This window comes from Octopus sinensis, linkage group LG19 (genome assembly GCF_006345805.1).
Source record: "Octopus sinensis linkage group LG19, ASM634580v1, whole genome shotgun sequence".
Classification (NCBI taxonomy): Eukaryota; Metazoa; Mollusca; class Cephalopoda; order Octopoda; family Octopodidae; genus Octopus; species Octopus sinensis.
In genome coordinates, this window is record NC_043015.1 from 49,933,724 (window position 1) to 49,946,575 (window position 12,852).

The following is a 12,852-nucleotide window of genomic DNA, read 5'->3' on the forward strand; positions in this document are numbered from 1 at the left end:
GTAGGTGAATATATATATATATATATATATATACACACCATGATGGCTTTAGAGGGCAAAAAATTCTATGTGAAATGCAGCAGGATTCAACATTATATACTACACTGACTTGTATGCCAGAAAAGCTGGTGTGAATGTTTGAAAACGTTTACTTGCATAACATCATTGCAGTGATGGTGATGTCATCTTTAACGCTCCTATGAAACAATGTCCTGCAGTTCAGCCGTTTCCAACAGGTATAAACCAGTGCAATTATAATACCTTACTTGAAAGACAGGTATGGGTCGGAGCAACCTGTTGTAAAATATTACCTTGTCCAACCCATTTCAGTACAGAACATAGCCACAATGACAATTATGATGATGCATGAAAGGCAAGTTCAGTGAACATAGACAAGATTTGAACCCCAACCAATTTTGCCAAATATAGCAAAATTAGGTACATAGAGTTCAGCAGAACAACACACGGTTTAAATTAGTGAAAGAGAGCAACCCTTGTTTATTCAAAATTATCAGTGCCAAGAAAATGTAAAGAGACGTACAATCTCAGAAATTATACATAATTCTATGAGCCTATTGTAATAGAGACACCTTTAGATTATGACAGAAAGAGAGAGAGAGAGAGGGGGGTGTATACTAAAGTAGTGGGGAGAACAAGACAGTGGCGAAAGGGTATGTGACTGAGAGAAAGAGAGAGAGAGAGAGAGAACGAAAGAGAGATGTTAATGGTTTACAGGAATTATCGTGATTGCGCAAGGGGGAATAACTGCAGCAATCAAAGTGCAGAGCTTACAAACAGCTGCATAATCAGCAGTATTATCATCATTATAAATTCACAGTAAGAAAATGTGGAGGAGGAGGGGGCGGGGAAGAAGAAGAAGGCGTAGCGGCAAACGTTAGAGTGTTGGGAGAGGTGGTAGCGACAATGCAGAGGGGGAGTAGTGGCAGCAGCTGCAGTGGAGAAAGTGTACAGTAGAGGAGGGAGAGCATCAGTAACAAGAGCAGAGCGTGAGCGAAGGAGATTCTGGAGCGGAAAAAGAAAAGCGGACAGAGAGAGAGAGAGAGAGAGGGTTAGTGAGTGACCTGAGAAGCATGGAGACGTATGTATCGGTGGGGTAAGTAGAGGGTTTCTTGCCTACCTGACTTACCATCACAACACAGCCAATCATCAAACATCCACCCATCACTGCAGCAAACGGAAACAAGTAGTTCTTCACATTGAAAGGTGGTCGTGGATCAATGGTCACTGTGAAACTGAAGCAGAAAGCAAAACATCATGTTGTTGTTGGTTTTTTTTTTGGTTTTTTTTTTTTTTTGCAGTAAGACAGTTTTAAAACAGTTATAGCAACATGCTCGAGTGTGCATATATGCATATGTAGACATGCATGCACAATGACATGGTATTGTTGCTACGTACATATACACACACATATATACATACATACAGACAGACACACACATATGCACACATACATATATAAAAAGATATACATCTATACATATATATACACATACAAATATAGACACACACATACATATATATATATATATATATATACACACCCACACATTTGGTGATGTAAGTAGGAATAAAAAACAACACAAAACACGAGTATATATTTTAATATTATTAAAAGGCAGTGAGCTGGCAGAATCGTTAACACGCCAGGCGAAATGCTTAGCGGTATTTTGACTGCCGCAACATTCTGAGTTCAAATTCCACTGAGGTCAATTTTGCCTTTCATCCTTTCAGGGTCGATAAATTAAGTACCAGTTGCATACTGGGGTCGATGTAATTGACTGGCCCTCTCCCCAAAAGTTTCGGGCCTTGTGCCTAGAGTAAAAAAGAATATTATTACTAAATGCTGAAGTTACTTAGTGACTCAAGAGCCAAGAGCCTCAGTCATTGATAAGAGTCAATGCACAAGACTCTTGGTCCTTGAGTCACTTGATGATTTCTGCCTATTACTAATTATATATATATATGTGTACATGTCTGTGTGTACATGTACATTACACACACACACACATATATATTACATTGTTGAGATTATTTTCTTAATACTCAGAGTTTCACAGTTCTTCACTGATCAAGTGAGATTAGCAAAGAGTCAAAAAGCAACAAGAAGAGAATAAGCTGAAAGCTTTCATAAATAAAAACAATATTTCTATATAGTCTACTTTTATGCGTGCACACACACATACACACGTACACAAAACAAATTAAAGGTAACGCTATGCAACTTCGTAATACTCATTATTATTATTATTACTGCTTAGCGAGTTCAAAATCCGCTGAAGTCAACTTTGCCTTTCATCCTTTTGGGGTTGATTAAATAAGTACCAGTTATGCACTGGGGGTCGATGTAATTAACTTAATCCCTTTGTCTGTCCTTATTACCAGTATGTAATTGGTACTTTGGTACTTATTTAATCGACCCCGAAAGGATGAAAGGCAAAGTCGACCTCGGCGGAATTTGAACTCAGAACGTAACGGCAAACGAAATACTGCTAAGCATTTTGCCCAGCGTGCTAACATTTCTGTCAGCTCACCACTTTACATGTGTGTAGGCACATCTACACCTGTGCCTACACACACACACATTCAGCTAAGCCAAATTTTCATTTTCCCTGCTTTAATCACAGCATTATGTTATTTATTACAGCCACACTGTCTATAGCATTCTCTGTGTTTATGTGTGTGTATGTATCCTGCCCTCTCATGCTATTTTGTTACATTTTAGCATATTTTATTACTTATTTCTTTATAGAAGTTTCATTTCATTTATCTTGCATTAACACACAGAGGAATGCCTTGCCATTAAATCACTGCCATGAATGAAAAATATTCAGTTAAGACAAATTTTCGTTCTCTCTGCTTCAATCATAGTATTAGGTAATTCTTTCGGTCACACTGCCCACCTTGATTTTACAGCGTCATATGTACATATTTTTTATTTATTTGTGAGTGTATATACATATTGATATATATATATATATATATATATATATATATATAATATATATATATATATTCTTTTGCATGTTTCAATCATTTGACTGTAGCCATGTTGGAGCACCGCCTTTAGTCAAACAAATCAACCCCAGGACTTATTCTATGTAAGCCTAGTACTTATTTTATTGGTCTCTAGGAGACAGGGATGTAAATACATCAGCATCAGTCATCAAGCGATGGGGCAGGGGGACATAGACACACACACACACGACAGGCTTCTTTCAGTTTTCGTCTACCAAATCCACTAACAAGGCTTTGGTTGGCCCGAGGCTAGAGTAGAAGACACTTGCCCAAGGTGCCACGCAGTGGAACTGAATCCGGAACCATGTGGTTGGTAAACAAGCTACTTACCACACAGCCACTCCTTGTGTGTGTGTGTGTGTGTGTGTGCGTGTGTGTGTGTGTCCTGCACCCCACTACTAGTTTGTTAATGTTTATTGTGTCCTCTTAGGCAATCTTTTTACATTTTAAAAGTTACTTTTTATTAAGAAGTTTCAACCATACAACTTGGTACTTTGCAGTGCACACTCCTACCCCACCCCCACCACCTATACTAGAAATCTTTCACCTGGAACTTTCTACTACACTGGAAACCTGTTCCAGCTGACATCAGACCACTCACTGCGACATTACTACTACAACATAAAAACAGCATTGCTAGCTTACTCACATTGGAAATAATGACAAGTATACATCTTGTTGGCTAATTATTGGCTCTACTTTATCTATCTACCTTACCTTATCTTGTATAAGCAATAGTGCATATCACACCTTTGTCTGGTAGATGTGACAAGTGTGAGGTGAATGTATGACAGTAAATTAAATTCAGGATAACCTATATGAAACCTATATGGATATGTCAGGCAAACATCCATGCAAACCTTCTTTTCAGATGCAGAATGCTCCCCATTTCTTTCCTCTGTTCCCTAAGAGTTGACACACTCAACATGGGCTCACTGAAAGGTAGGTCTGGTGAGATTCCTGAAATGCTTGAACGAAAACATGTAGACATGTGTTGCATTCAAGAAGTAAGGTGGAGGGGAGCTTCTGCTAAGTTCCTCAAAGGTAAGGAACATAGGCATAAAATCTTTTTGGGCAGGTAATAATGATGGGGTCAGTAGAGTGGGACAGTTTCTTGCTGAGAAATGGGTTGATAAGAAAATCAAGGCAATCAGAGTGTGTGATACTTAAGTGTAGACCAGTTTTGCAAAGCGGAGCAGCAACTATTATTTCTGTTTATGCTCCTCAACCAGGGCTGCCAGACAAATAGAAAGATAGATTTTAAAACATCATTTTCAGACTATCTTGTCAACAAATGACAGTGACCTTCTATTCATGGCTGGTAACTTCGAAGGACATGTATGTATGTATACAAACACATGCGAGCACGTGTGTGTCCCACCACCACTTAACAATTGGTGTTGGTTTGTTTGCATCCACATAACCTAGCAGCTTGGCAAAACAAGACCGATAGAATAAGTACAAGGTTTTAAAAAGAAAAAATACTGGAGTCAATTCATTTGATTAACCCTTTAGTGTTCAGATTATTCTATCAAACATAATGCTTATTGATTCACATTGATTTGAATTAATCATGCATTATCTCATATCTTCAAGATCTTGATGGTGTAATTACTTAATGTAGAATAACATTGTAGGGTAGATGTGAGGGCCTGGATCTGGTCAGTTTGAACATAAAACAGATTAAATATTTTGGCCGGATATGGCCGGTTTAAATACTAAAGGGTTAAATATTCTTCAAGGCAGTGCCCCAGCATGGCCACAGTCTAATGACTGAAACAAGGAAGAGATGAAACAGAAAATTACTATCATAATGCAATAACAACTGTACAGTCAGCATCAATACTGGTTATTTTACTTTCTAACCACCTGGGACATTCTTTTCCCCACACGTCAATCACGTACAGGAACCTTGTTCTACCACTAGTTATATTTATATCTTGTTTGTAGTTTATAGTTTCTTGGACATCAGCCATTCTGCTCCTGCACTCCCGTCTCGCTCAAAGTCAACATTCCACAAAACAGGTCAATGTCAAAACCTGATTAGTTATCAGTCTATCATCTGAAACAGTCTTTCTTTTACAAACACTACCCCTTGTCATATTTTTCCAGCCTTTTAATTCCTTTTCATTCTGTTATTCTTTATGTATTTCAGCTCCAAAGCTGTGGCAGTGCTAAAGCTATAAATACAATTCTTTCGTTCAATGTCAGAATGGGAACACACACACAGACACACACAACTACACATGCACACCAGAAATGTATCTGCCACAATATACCCTTATCTAACCCATGCAGGCATGGAAAAATAGACATTAAAATGATTATGATGATATGTGCATCAATATCATCATCATCATTTAACGTCCGTTGTTCTGGCATGGGCTGGATAGTTTGACTGGGCTGGCATGCTGGAAGGCTGCACCAGACTCCAGTCTGATTTGGTATGGTTTTCTACAGGTGGATGTCCACCCCAATGCCAAAGTTACTGGGTTGAATTCTGAAAGTACTGCAATATCAGGTCAAACCGTGCCGAAGGCAGAGCAAGCCCCTAATTGTTTGCCTCATTCTAAAAATCAGTTTAATATTGATGGTCCCAAATAGGGACCATATCAGATATTAAGCTGATAAGAACAGAGACTACACTTTGATCTTAGCCAAAAGGCTGAGAAGCAAAATATATATATGTATATATATATAAAATAGTAGGGAATATAATTCCAAAACTTACAGGGGAAAAATTCAATTTAACAATTTTAAATCAAAATTCACAATATATAATATATGTATATAACTTAAGAGAAAAATCTCTATTAAATAATTCAATAAAGAAAGATGTTATTCACACCATATAGAAAACATATACTATAAAAAAAAACTTATTTTAAATCAATAAAGTACTACTGTTTACGATTTATTGTACTTTATTGATTGAAAATAAGGTTTTTTTATAGTATATGTTTTCTATAAGGTGTGAATAACATCTTTCTTTTTTGAATTGTTTAATAGTGGTTTTTCTTTAAATTATATACAAATATATATATATATACACACACACACATATATATACATACACACAAACTTCCATACAAAACGCACCTATGCCAGTGGCACGTAAGAAAAGCACCCATGCTAGCACTGCGTAAAAAGCTCCCAGTACACTCAGTAAGGTGGTTGGCAAACAATTTGTTGACAAGAGGAATAACAAAAGCAACATCACACATAAATGATTTTTGTACATTAAAAATGTAAACAAACATTCATAACATATACATACATATGTGTGCATGCATATATATATATGTGAAGTTCTCAGTCTTATCATTAAAGGCATGAAACTGCGTATTAACATTTCGGCTGATAACCGAAGAATAATTAGGGTCCTTCCATGTCTGTCCTACATGTACATTTTTTTTAGTATTTAATGCATTTTTCATTTATTGAATAACTGAACGTCATGCATCCCAGCATTATATATATATATATATATATATATATATATATATATATATATATATATATATATATATTTATTATGTGTGTGTGTGTGTATGTATATACATATATAAACACATTATATATATATATTATATTATATATATATATATATATATAATATATATATATATAAAAGATAAATTAAATATAGAGATATTCTATTCAAAATCCAATAACTTATTTAATGTAATATTGTATATAAATTATTGGACTGTTAACAGACTATCACTATATTTAATTTCTCTTTATAATTGATTAATACCAATATGTATATGGTATCCAACTGAAGTACCAGTCAATTGGATATGTTTTACACACCCCTTTCAAGGATTTCTTATCCTCAGTTTGTTACAATATATGTGTGTGTATGTGTGTAGATGAATATATATACATGTGTGTGTATATATATATTACTGTTTTAAAGTTAACTAATGTTCCGTGGCAAGTAGCTTGCTTACGAACCACATGGTTCCAGGTTCAGTCCCACTGCATGGTACCTTGGGCAAGTGTCTTCTACTATAGCCTTGGGCCGACCAAAGCCTTGTCAGTGAGTTTGGTAGACGGAAACTGAAAGAAGCCCGTTGTATATATATGTATGTATATATATGTATATATGTATATATGTGTATATATATATATATATATTTGTATGTGTGTGTATATGTTTGTCCCCCAACATTGCTTGACAACCGATGCTGGCGTGTTTACATCCCCATAACTTAGCAGTTCGTCAAAAGAGTCCGACAGAATAACTACTAGGCTTACAAAGAATAAGTCCTGGGGTTGATTTGCTCGACTAAAGGCAGTGCTCCAGCATGGCCACAGTCAAATGGCTGAAACAAGTAAAAGAGTAAAGAGTACTTCTGAAAACACACATACACACACGCTGTCCAGATATATAAACAACAGAAAGCGTACTCAATATAAGTAATCCATTCCTTCAAAGCTGGCAATTCACTCTGCTGCTGCTCACAGTTGCACTCTGTGAGTAATTCCTCAGATGACAATAGGATTCGTCAATCTGTTGCAAAAACAATCACACACAACAAGAGTGCGAACAGCAACAATGAACCCCCACTGCTTCAAAGGATCCCCATCCCCACACACACACACACACACACACACACACAGTACACCAAGAACTGCAAATTGAAAATACATCATTCTGAGCGCACATCTAATGCCAAAGATTAAGGCAAATGCAAAGTAGCTGTTAGGATAGGTTTGCAAATAACTGACAAAACTGTGCTTCCAAGATATTTATTTAAAATACAACATTTATACAGGCACAAACATAACTAAATACCCCACCCCCCACAAAGGGTTTGTGTCACTGAATAATCATGCTAAAATAGTTAATATATTACAATAATTTACATTTACCCATGTGGCCTTGGGTTCACTTCCATTTCATATCACCTTGGACACAAGTCCTCTACTAGAGCCCTGGGTCAACCAAAACCTTGTGAGTGGAGTTCATAGGTGGAAACTCAAAGAAGTCCATTGGGTGTGTGTGTTTAGCCTTGTCTAGATATCACATGATAGTTATAATGAGCATCATCATCGTACATGGCTGTAAGTTTCCAGTCTTCCATGGAAAACCTGTCTGACCATGCGAAATACTAGCTTGATTGGCAACGTGAGGGTCAGCAACAGGAAGGACATCGGGCTGTGGAAAATCTGCCTCAACAATTTCCGTCTGACCCATACAAGCGTGGAAAAGTGGATGCTAAATGATAATGGTGATGATGATTCAAAATAAAGTGGAGTACCTTTGGCAGAGCCTACAGGGAGGATAATGCGATATTGGTCAACTGCTTCATTTTACTGCAGCAACTCATGGGCCCTGGTTTATCCTCCTTTCCCACACCCATCAGTCATAGTGGCCTTACAAAAGACAGGTGTGCCATACTTCCTCCTCTTACTAATCTTTAGCACCATCTCCTCCACATTAAAAAAAAACATGGCACGTAAAAAGCACCATCCGATCGTGGCCGTTTGCCAGCCTCGTCTGGCATGTAAAAAGCACCCACTACACTTACAGAGTGGTTGGCGTTAGGAAGGGCATCCAGCCGTAGAAACATTTCCAGATCAGACTGGTCCTGGTGCAGCCTTCTGGCTTCCCAGACCCCAGTTGAATCGTCCAACCCATGCTAGCATGGAAAGCAGACACTAAACGATGATGATGATGATTAAAACCAGTTAACATTTTAAGTTTTCTTTCAATGACTTCATTTAACTTTTTTTTTTGTTCAGTGACAGTTGCATAGTACTTAACATTAAACATCATCATTGTCTGTTTAATGTCTGCTTTCACTTTTCCATACTTGAATAGATCAGGCAGATTTTTCTACAACTGGATGCCCTCCCTATTACCAATCCTCACTTGTTTGCAGGTGAGGTAATATTCCCCCACAACCAGACACGTTTTTTGCAGAAAATTAGAAACAAATAACACTGCTTACAAGATGGTGACATTTGTTTACAACTATCACATGATGTCAAAGAAAGACAACAATAACACACACACACACGTGTGTGTGTGTGTGTGTGTGTGTAAATATATACATTTCTTTACTACCCACAAGGGGCTAAACACAGAGGGGACAAACAAGGACCGACAAACTGATTAAGTTGATTACATCAACCCCAGTGTGTAACTGGTACTTAATTTATCGACTCCGGTGGAATTTGAACTCAGAATGTAACGACAGACGAAATACGGCTACACATTTCGCCCGGCAGGCTAACGTTTCTGCCAGCTCACCGCCTTGGTGTGTAAATATATATGATGGGCTTTTATTAGTTTCCATGTCCAAATCCACTCACAAGTCTTCGATCAACCCAAGGATATGGTAAAAGATGCTTGTCCAAGATGTCACACAGTGGGACTGAACCTGGAACCATGTGATTGGGAAGCTAACTTCTCATCACACAATTCACACAAGTTATATCAAACAGACTGATTGACATAAACATTAACAAGTTACAAAATATTTGCTTGAATTCTTGTCAGTCCACACCACATGAAACCTGAGCAAAGCAACTATGTCAAAAATGCAACAGAGAGACTAAACAGAGCAAACAGAGACAACAAACAAATCTAATATAAACATCTGCTCCAATTATATTTACTAAAATATAATGTAATGCTAAAATTCGACAGACATTGCTTTAGGTATTTTCAAAACCCAAATGTAGTAAATTAGCAAAGTATACCAGGAACAATGCCAAAATTCATCAAGACTATTATTTTGCATATGCTTTCCATTCTGGTGTGGATTGGGCAGAGTCATCACAATATGAATCTGACCTTTGGCAGAGTTACTGATCTTCTAGACAAATCAAAGGACCACGTCCTGTTTGTATGATTTATTTTGGCAGGGTCTATGGCTGGATACCCTTCCTGACACCAACTATATAACACAGTTTACTGACTGCTTTAGTAGGGCATCAAGCTAGAGAGGCTTTTCAAGTCCATAAGAGGACTAAAGGATCCATTTGATTATCTTCATTTGCCCATCAACCAAATTATATATACATATATAAAACAAATTATATGTTGATTATATGATAGATAAAGCTGTAATAATGAAGCGAAACCAAATAGAGATACTTTGAAATCATTTAAAACATACATTACAGGTTTGCATAATATATAATAAAAAAAATGCATCCATTATGTAAACCTTCCTCGGCTTAAGCTCAAAATATCTCTTGCTGGATGGGATACTATACAAGCTTGTCAAATTACTGCATGTGTCCCCAGAGCTCGGAGATTGCTTGAAGATACAAGGCATGTTATAAAAACTTGCCTAGACTCATGTCCCCAATGCATGAAACTATTACTAGCTTGTTTCTTTATACTGTTTATGATATATGTGTGCTGGGGCCCCTGACCTTGCCAGTTCCTGTCAAGCCATCCAAACCATGCTACCATGGAAAACAGACATTAAATGTTGATGATGAAATATATATATATATATATATATGCGCAGAGGTGGCTGTGTGGTAAGAAGCTTACTTCCAACCACATGGTTCTGGGTTCAGTCCCACTGTGTGGCACCTTGGGCAAGTGTCTTCTACTAAAATCCTGGTCCAACCAAAGCCTTGTGAGTGGATTTGGTACATGGAAACCGAAAGAAGCCTGTTGTGTGTGTGTGTCCACCTCCACTTCTAGACAACCTGTGTTGGTGTATTTATATTCCCGTAACTTAGTGCTTCAGCAAAAGAGATTGATAGAATAAGTACTAAGCTTAAAACAAAACATACTGGGGTTGATACATTCAACCGTAAATTCTTCAAGGCGGTACCCCAGCATGGCCACAGTATAATGACTGAAACAGGTAAAAGATATCAGTATCTTTTATCTATACATTCTTGTATTCTTGTACTTGTTTCAGTCATTTGACTGCGGCCATGTTGGAGCACCGCCTTTAGTTGAACAAATCGACCCCAGGACTTATTCTTTTGCAAGCCTAGTACACAGCCACTCCTGTGCCTCATCATCATCATCGTTTAACGTCCATTTTCCACACTAGCATGGGTTAAACAGTTTGACTGAGGTCTGGAAAGCCAGCAGCTGCCCCAGGCTCCAATCTGATCTGGCAATGTTTCTACACCTGGATGCCCTTCCTAACATCAACCACTCCAAGAGTGTAGTGGGTGCTTTTTACGTGCCACCGGCACAGGAGCCTATATGTGTATGTATGTATATATATATATATATATATATAATATATATATATATATATATATATGTGTGTGTGTATGTATGTGTATATATATATATATATATAATATATATATATATATTTGGAAATCCATTTTTTTTCTCTAAGGACAGCATGCTCAAATTTGAGGGAGATTGAGTGCTCTTTCTAGCAAGGTCAATGACAATGCAAAGAAACTGCATAACCCCATTGGTTCATGATGTGTCTTGAAGGCCAGGGTTGATCTTAATACACTGACATAAGAGAAACCATAAAAGAAATTTTTTTTTTTTAAATTAATTGGCATAACTTACATATCTGCGGGAGTATACTGATAATGTTGTGATAGTTCTTGACCACTGTGCCAGCCAACAAAAACTGCGGGAATTTTCACTTCATTGCCAACTGGAAAAATGGTAATACATAAGGATTCAGTATGAGAAAGTTACAGTTCATTACCTTCATAAATTAAATTAACGTTCTTTAATGAATTAGATAAAATATAAATTACATATTAAGCACCATGACACAATTGTGAATCTCCTTCTGGGTGGTAAGTAAAAGGATCTTCAGTTGGTTCCAACAATGTGGATTCTAGTTGTTCAATCACTTGAACTCCCTACTCTCCGAATTACAGAGTAGATGGCCAAGTATTCTACAGCAGTTATGGTATTACAACTATCGCGGTGTTACAACACCTGTGGCATTACAACAGTCAAGGGGATACAATACTTTAGGTATTTCAAGTCATGATGATACTATAACAGTTGAGGTGTATCATACATCGCATGTAACACCAACACTTGTAACAGCAAAATGGCTGTTATAGCTATGATGCTACAACAGTCAAGATACAAACTTAAGGTGTTACAACACTTGTAACACCACAACAGTTTGGTGTGATGTTACAACAGTCAAGGCAATACAAAACTTAATACGCTACATTTAAGATGTTACAACAGTAGAGGTGTGTTACAACACTTGTGGCACTACGACTGTTGTAACAGCACAGCAGTCATGGTGTAATGCTATGACAGTTATGAAGTTACAACAATCAAAGTGAAATGATGCTTAAAAGTGTTACGACATTTAAGATGGTACGGCAGTCGAGATGTTACAACTGTGGTAAAAGCACAAGTTATGATGTTACAACAATTGGGGTGGTACAGCCTTTGATTGGTTACAATGGTTGACACAAAAGAGAACTTTTGGCCCTTGTTGGGAGGAGGAGGGAGATGGTGGTGGTGGTGGGTGCTTGTTATTAGAAAATATTTTTGTAGCAAACAGATTATAAAGTAAAAACTAGTTAGCCAAATAAAATGAGTACATTACTAATGAGTATTTGATAATAGCAGGAGTAGTACAAGCGGTGGTGTTGGTGGCGGTGGCAGCAGTAACCACCCCCTTTACTGAAACACTAAACAGAACTGAAACAAGAGACGAGAGGAAAATAGCAACAAACTTACCAGCACCTGATCCCATGTAAACTAAGTCATCATTATTGAAATAATTATGGACAATAGCTGCATTAAAGCCAGCTTTTTCAGCATTAAGAACCTACAAAAGAAGACAGTTATACACAATAACAACAATGGCTTCTTTCTGG

The 12,852-nt window shown here is 37.3% G+C and overlaps 1 protein-coding gene and 1 non-coding gene across 4 annotated transcripts in view; both read right to left on the minus strand.

Annotated features, from left to right (window-relative positions):
* The window catches only part of LOC115222316 (E3 ubiquitin-protein ligase RNF13), a 111,476-nt gene that overhangs the window by 13,816 nt on the left and 84,808 nt on the right, over positions 1-12,852 (minus strand). For 2 of the 3 annotated variants that reach the window (XM_029792498.2, XM_036511117.1), the window contains exons 6-8: positions 12,713-12,803; positions 11,561-11,651; positions 1,139-1,253 (exon numbers count right to left, since the gene is read on the minus strand). In XM_029792498.2, the coding sequence (XP_029648358.1) occupies positions 1,139-1,253; positions 11,561-11,651; positions 12,713-12,803 (297 nt within the window). The remainder of the gene's footprint in view (positions 1-1,138; positions 1,254-11,560; positions 11,652-12,712; positions 12,804-12,852) is intronic. The other variant, XM_029792499.2, reaches the window with a different exon arrangement.
* Positions 5,520-5,713, minus strand: LOC115222412. The gene has a single exon (XR_003882702.1). It is a non-coding gene; the product is annotated as a U2 spliceosomal RNA (small nuclear RNA).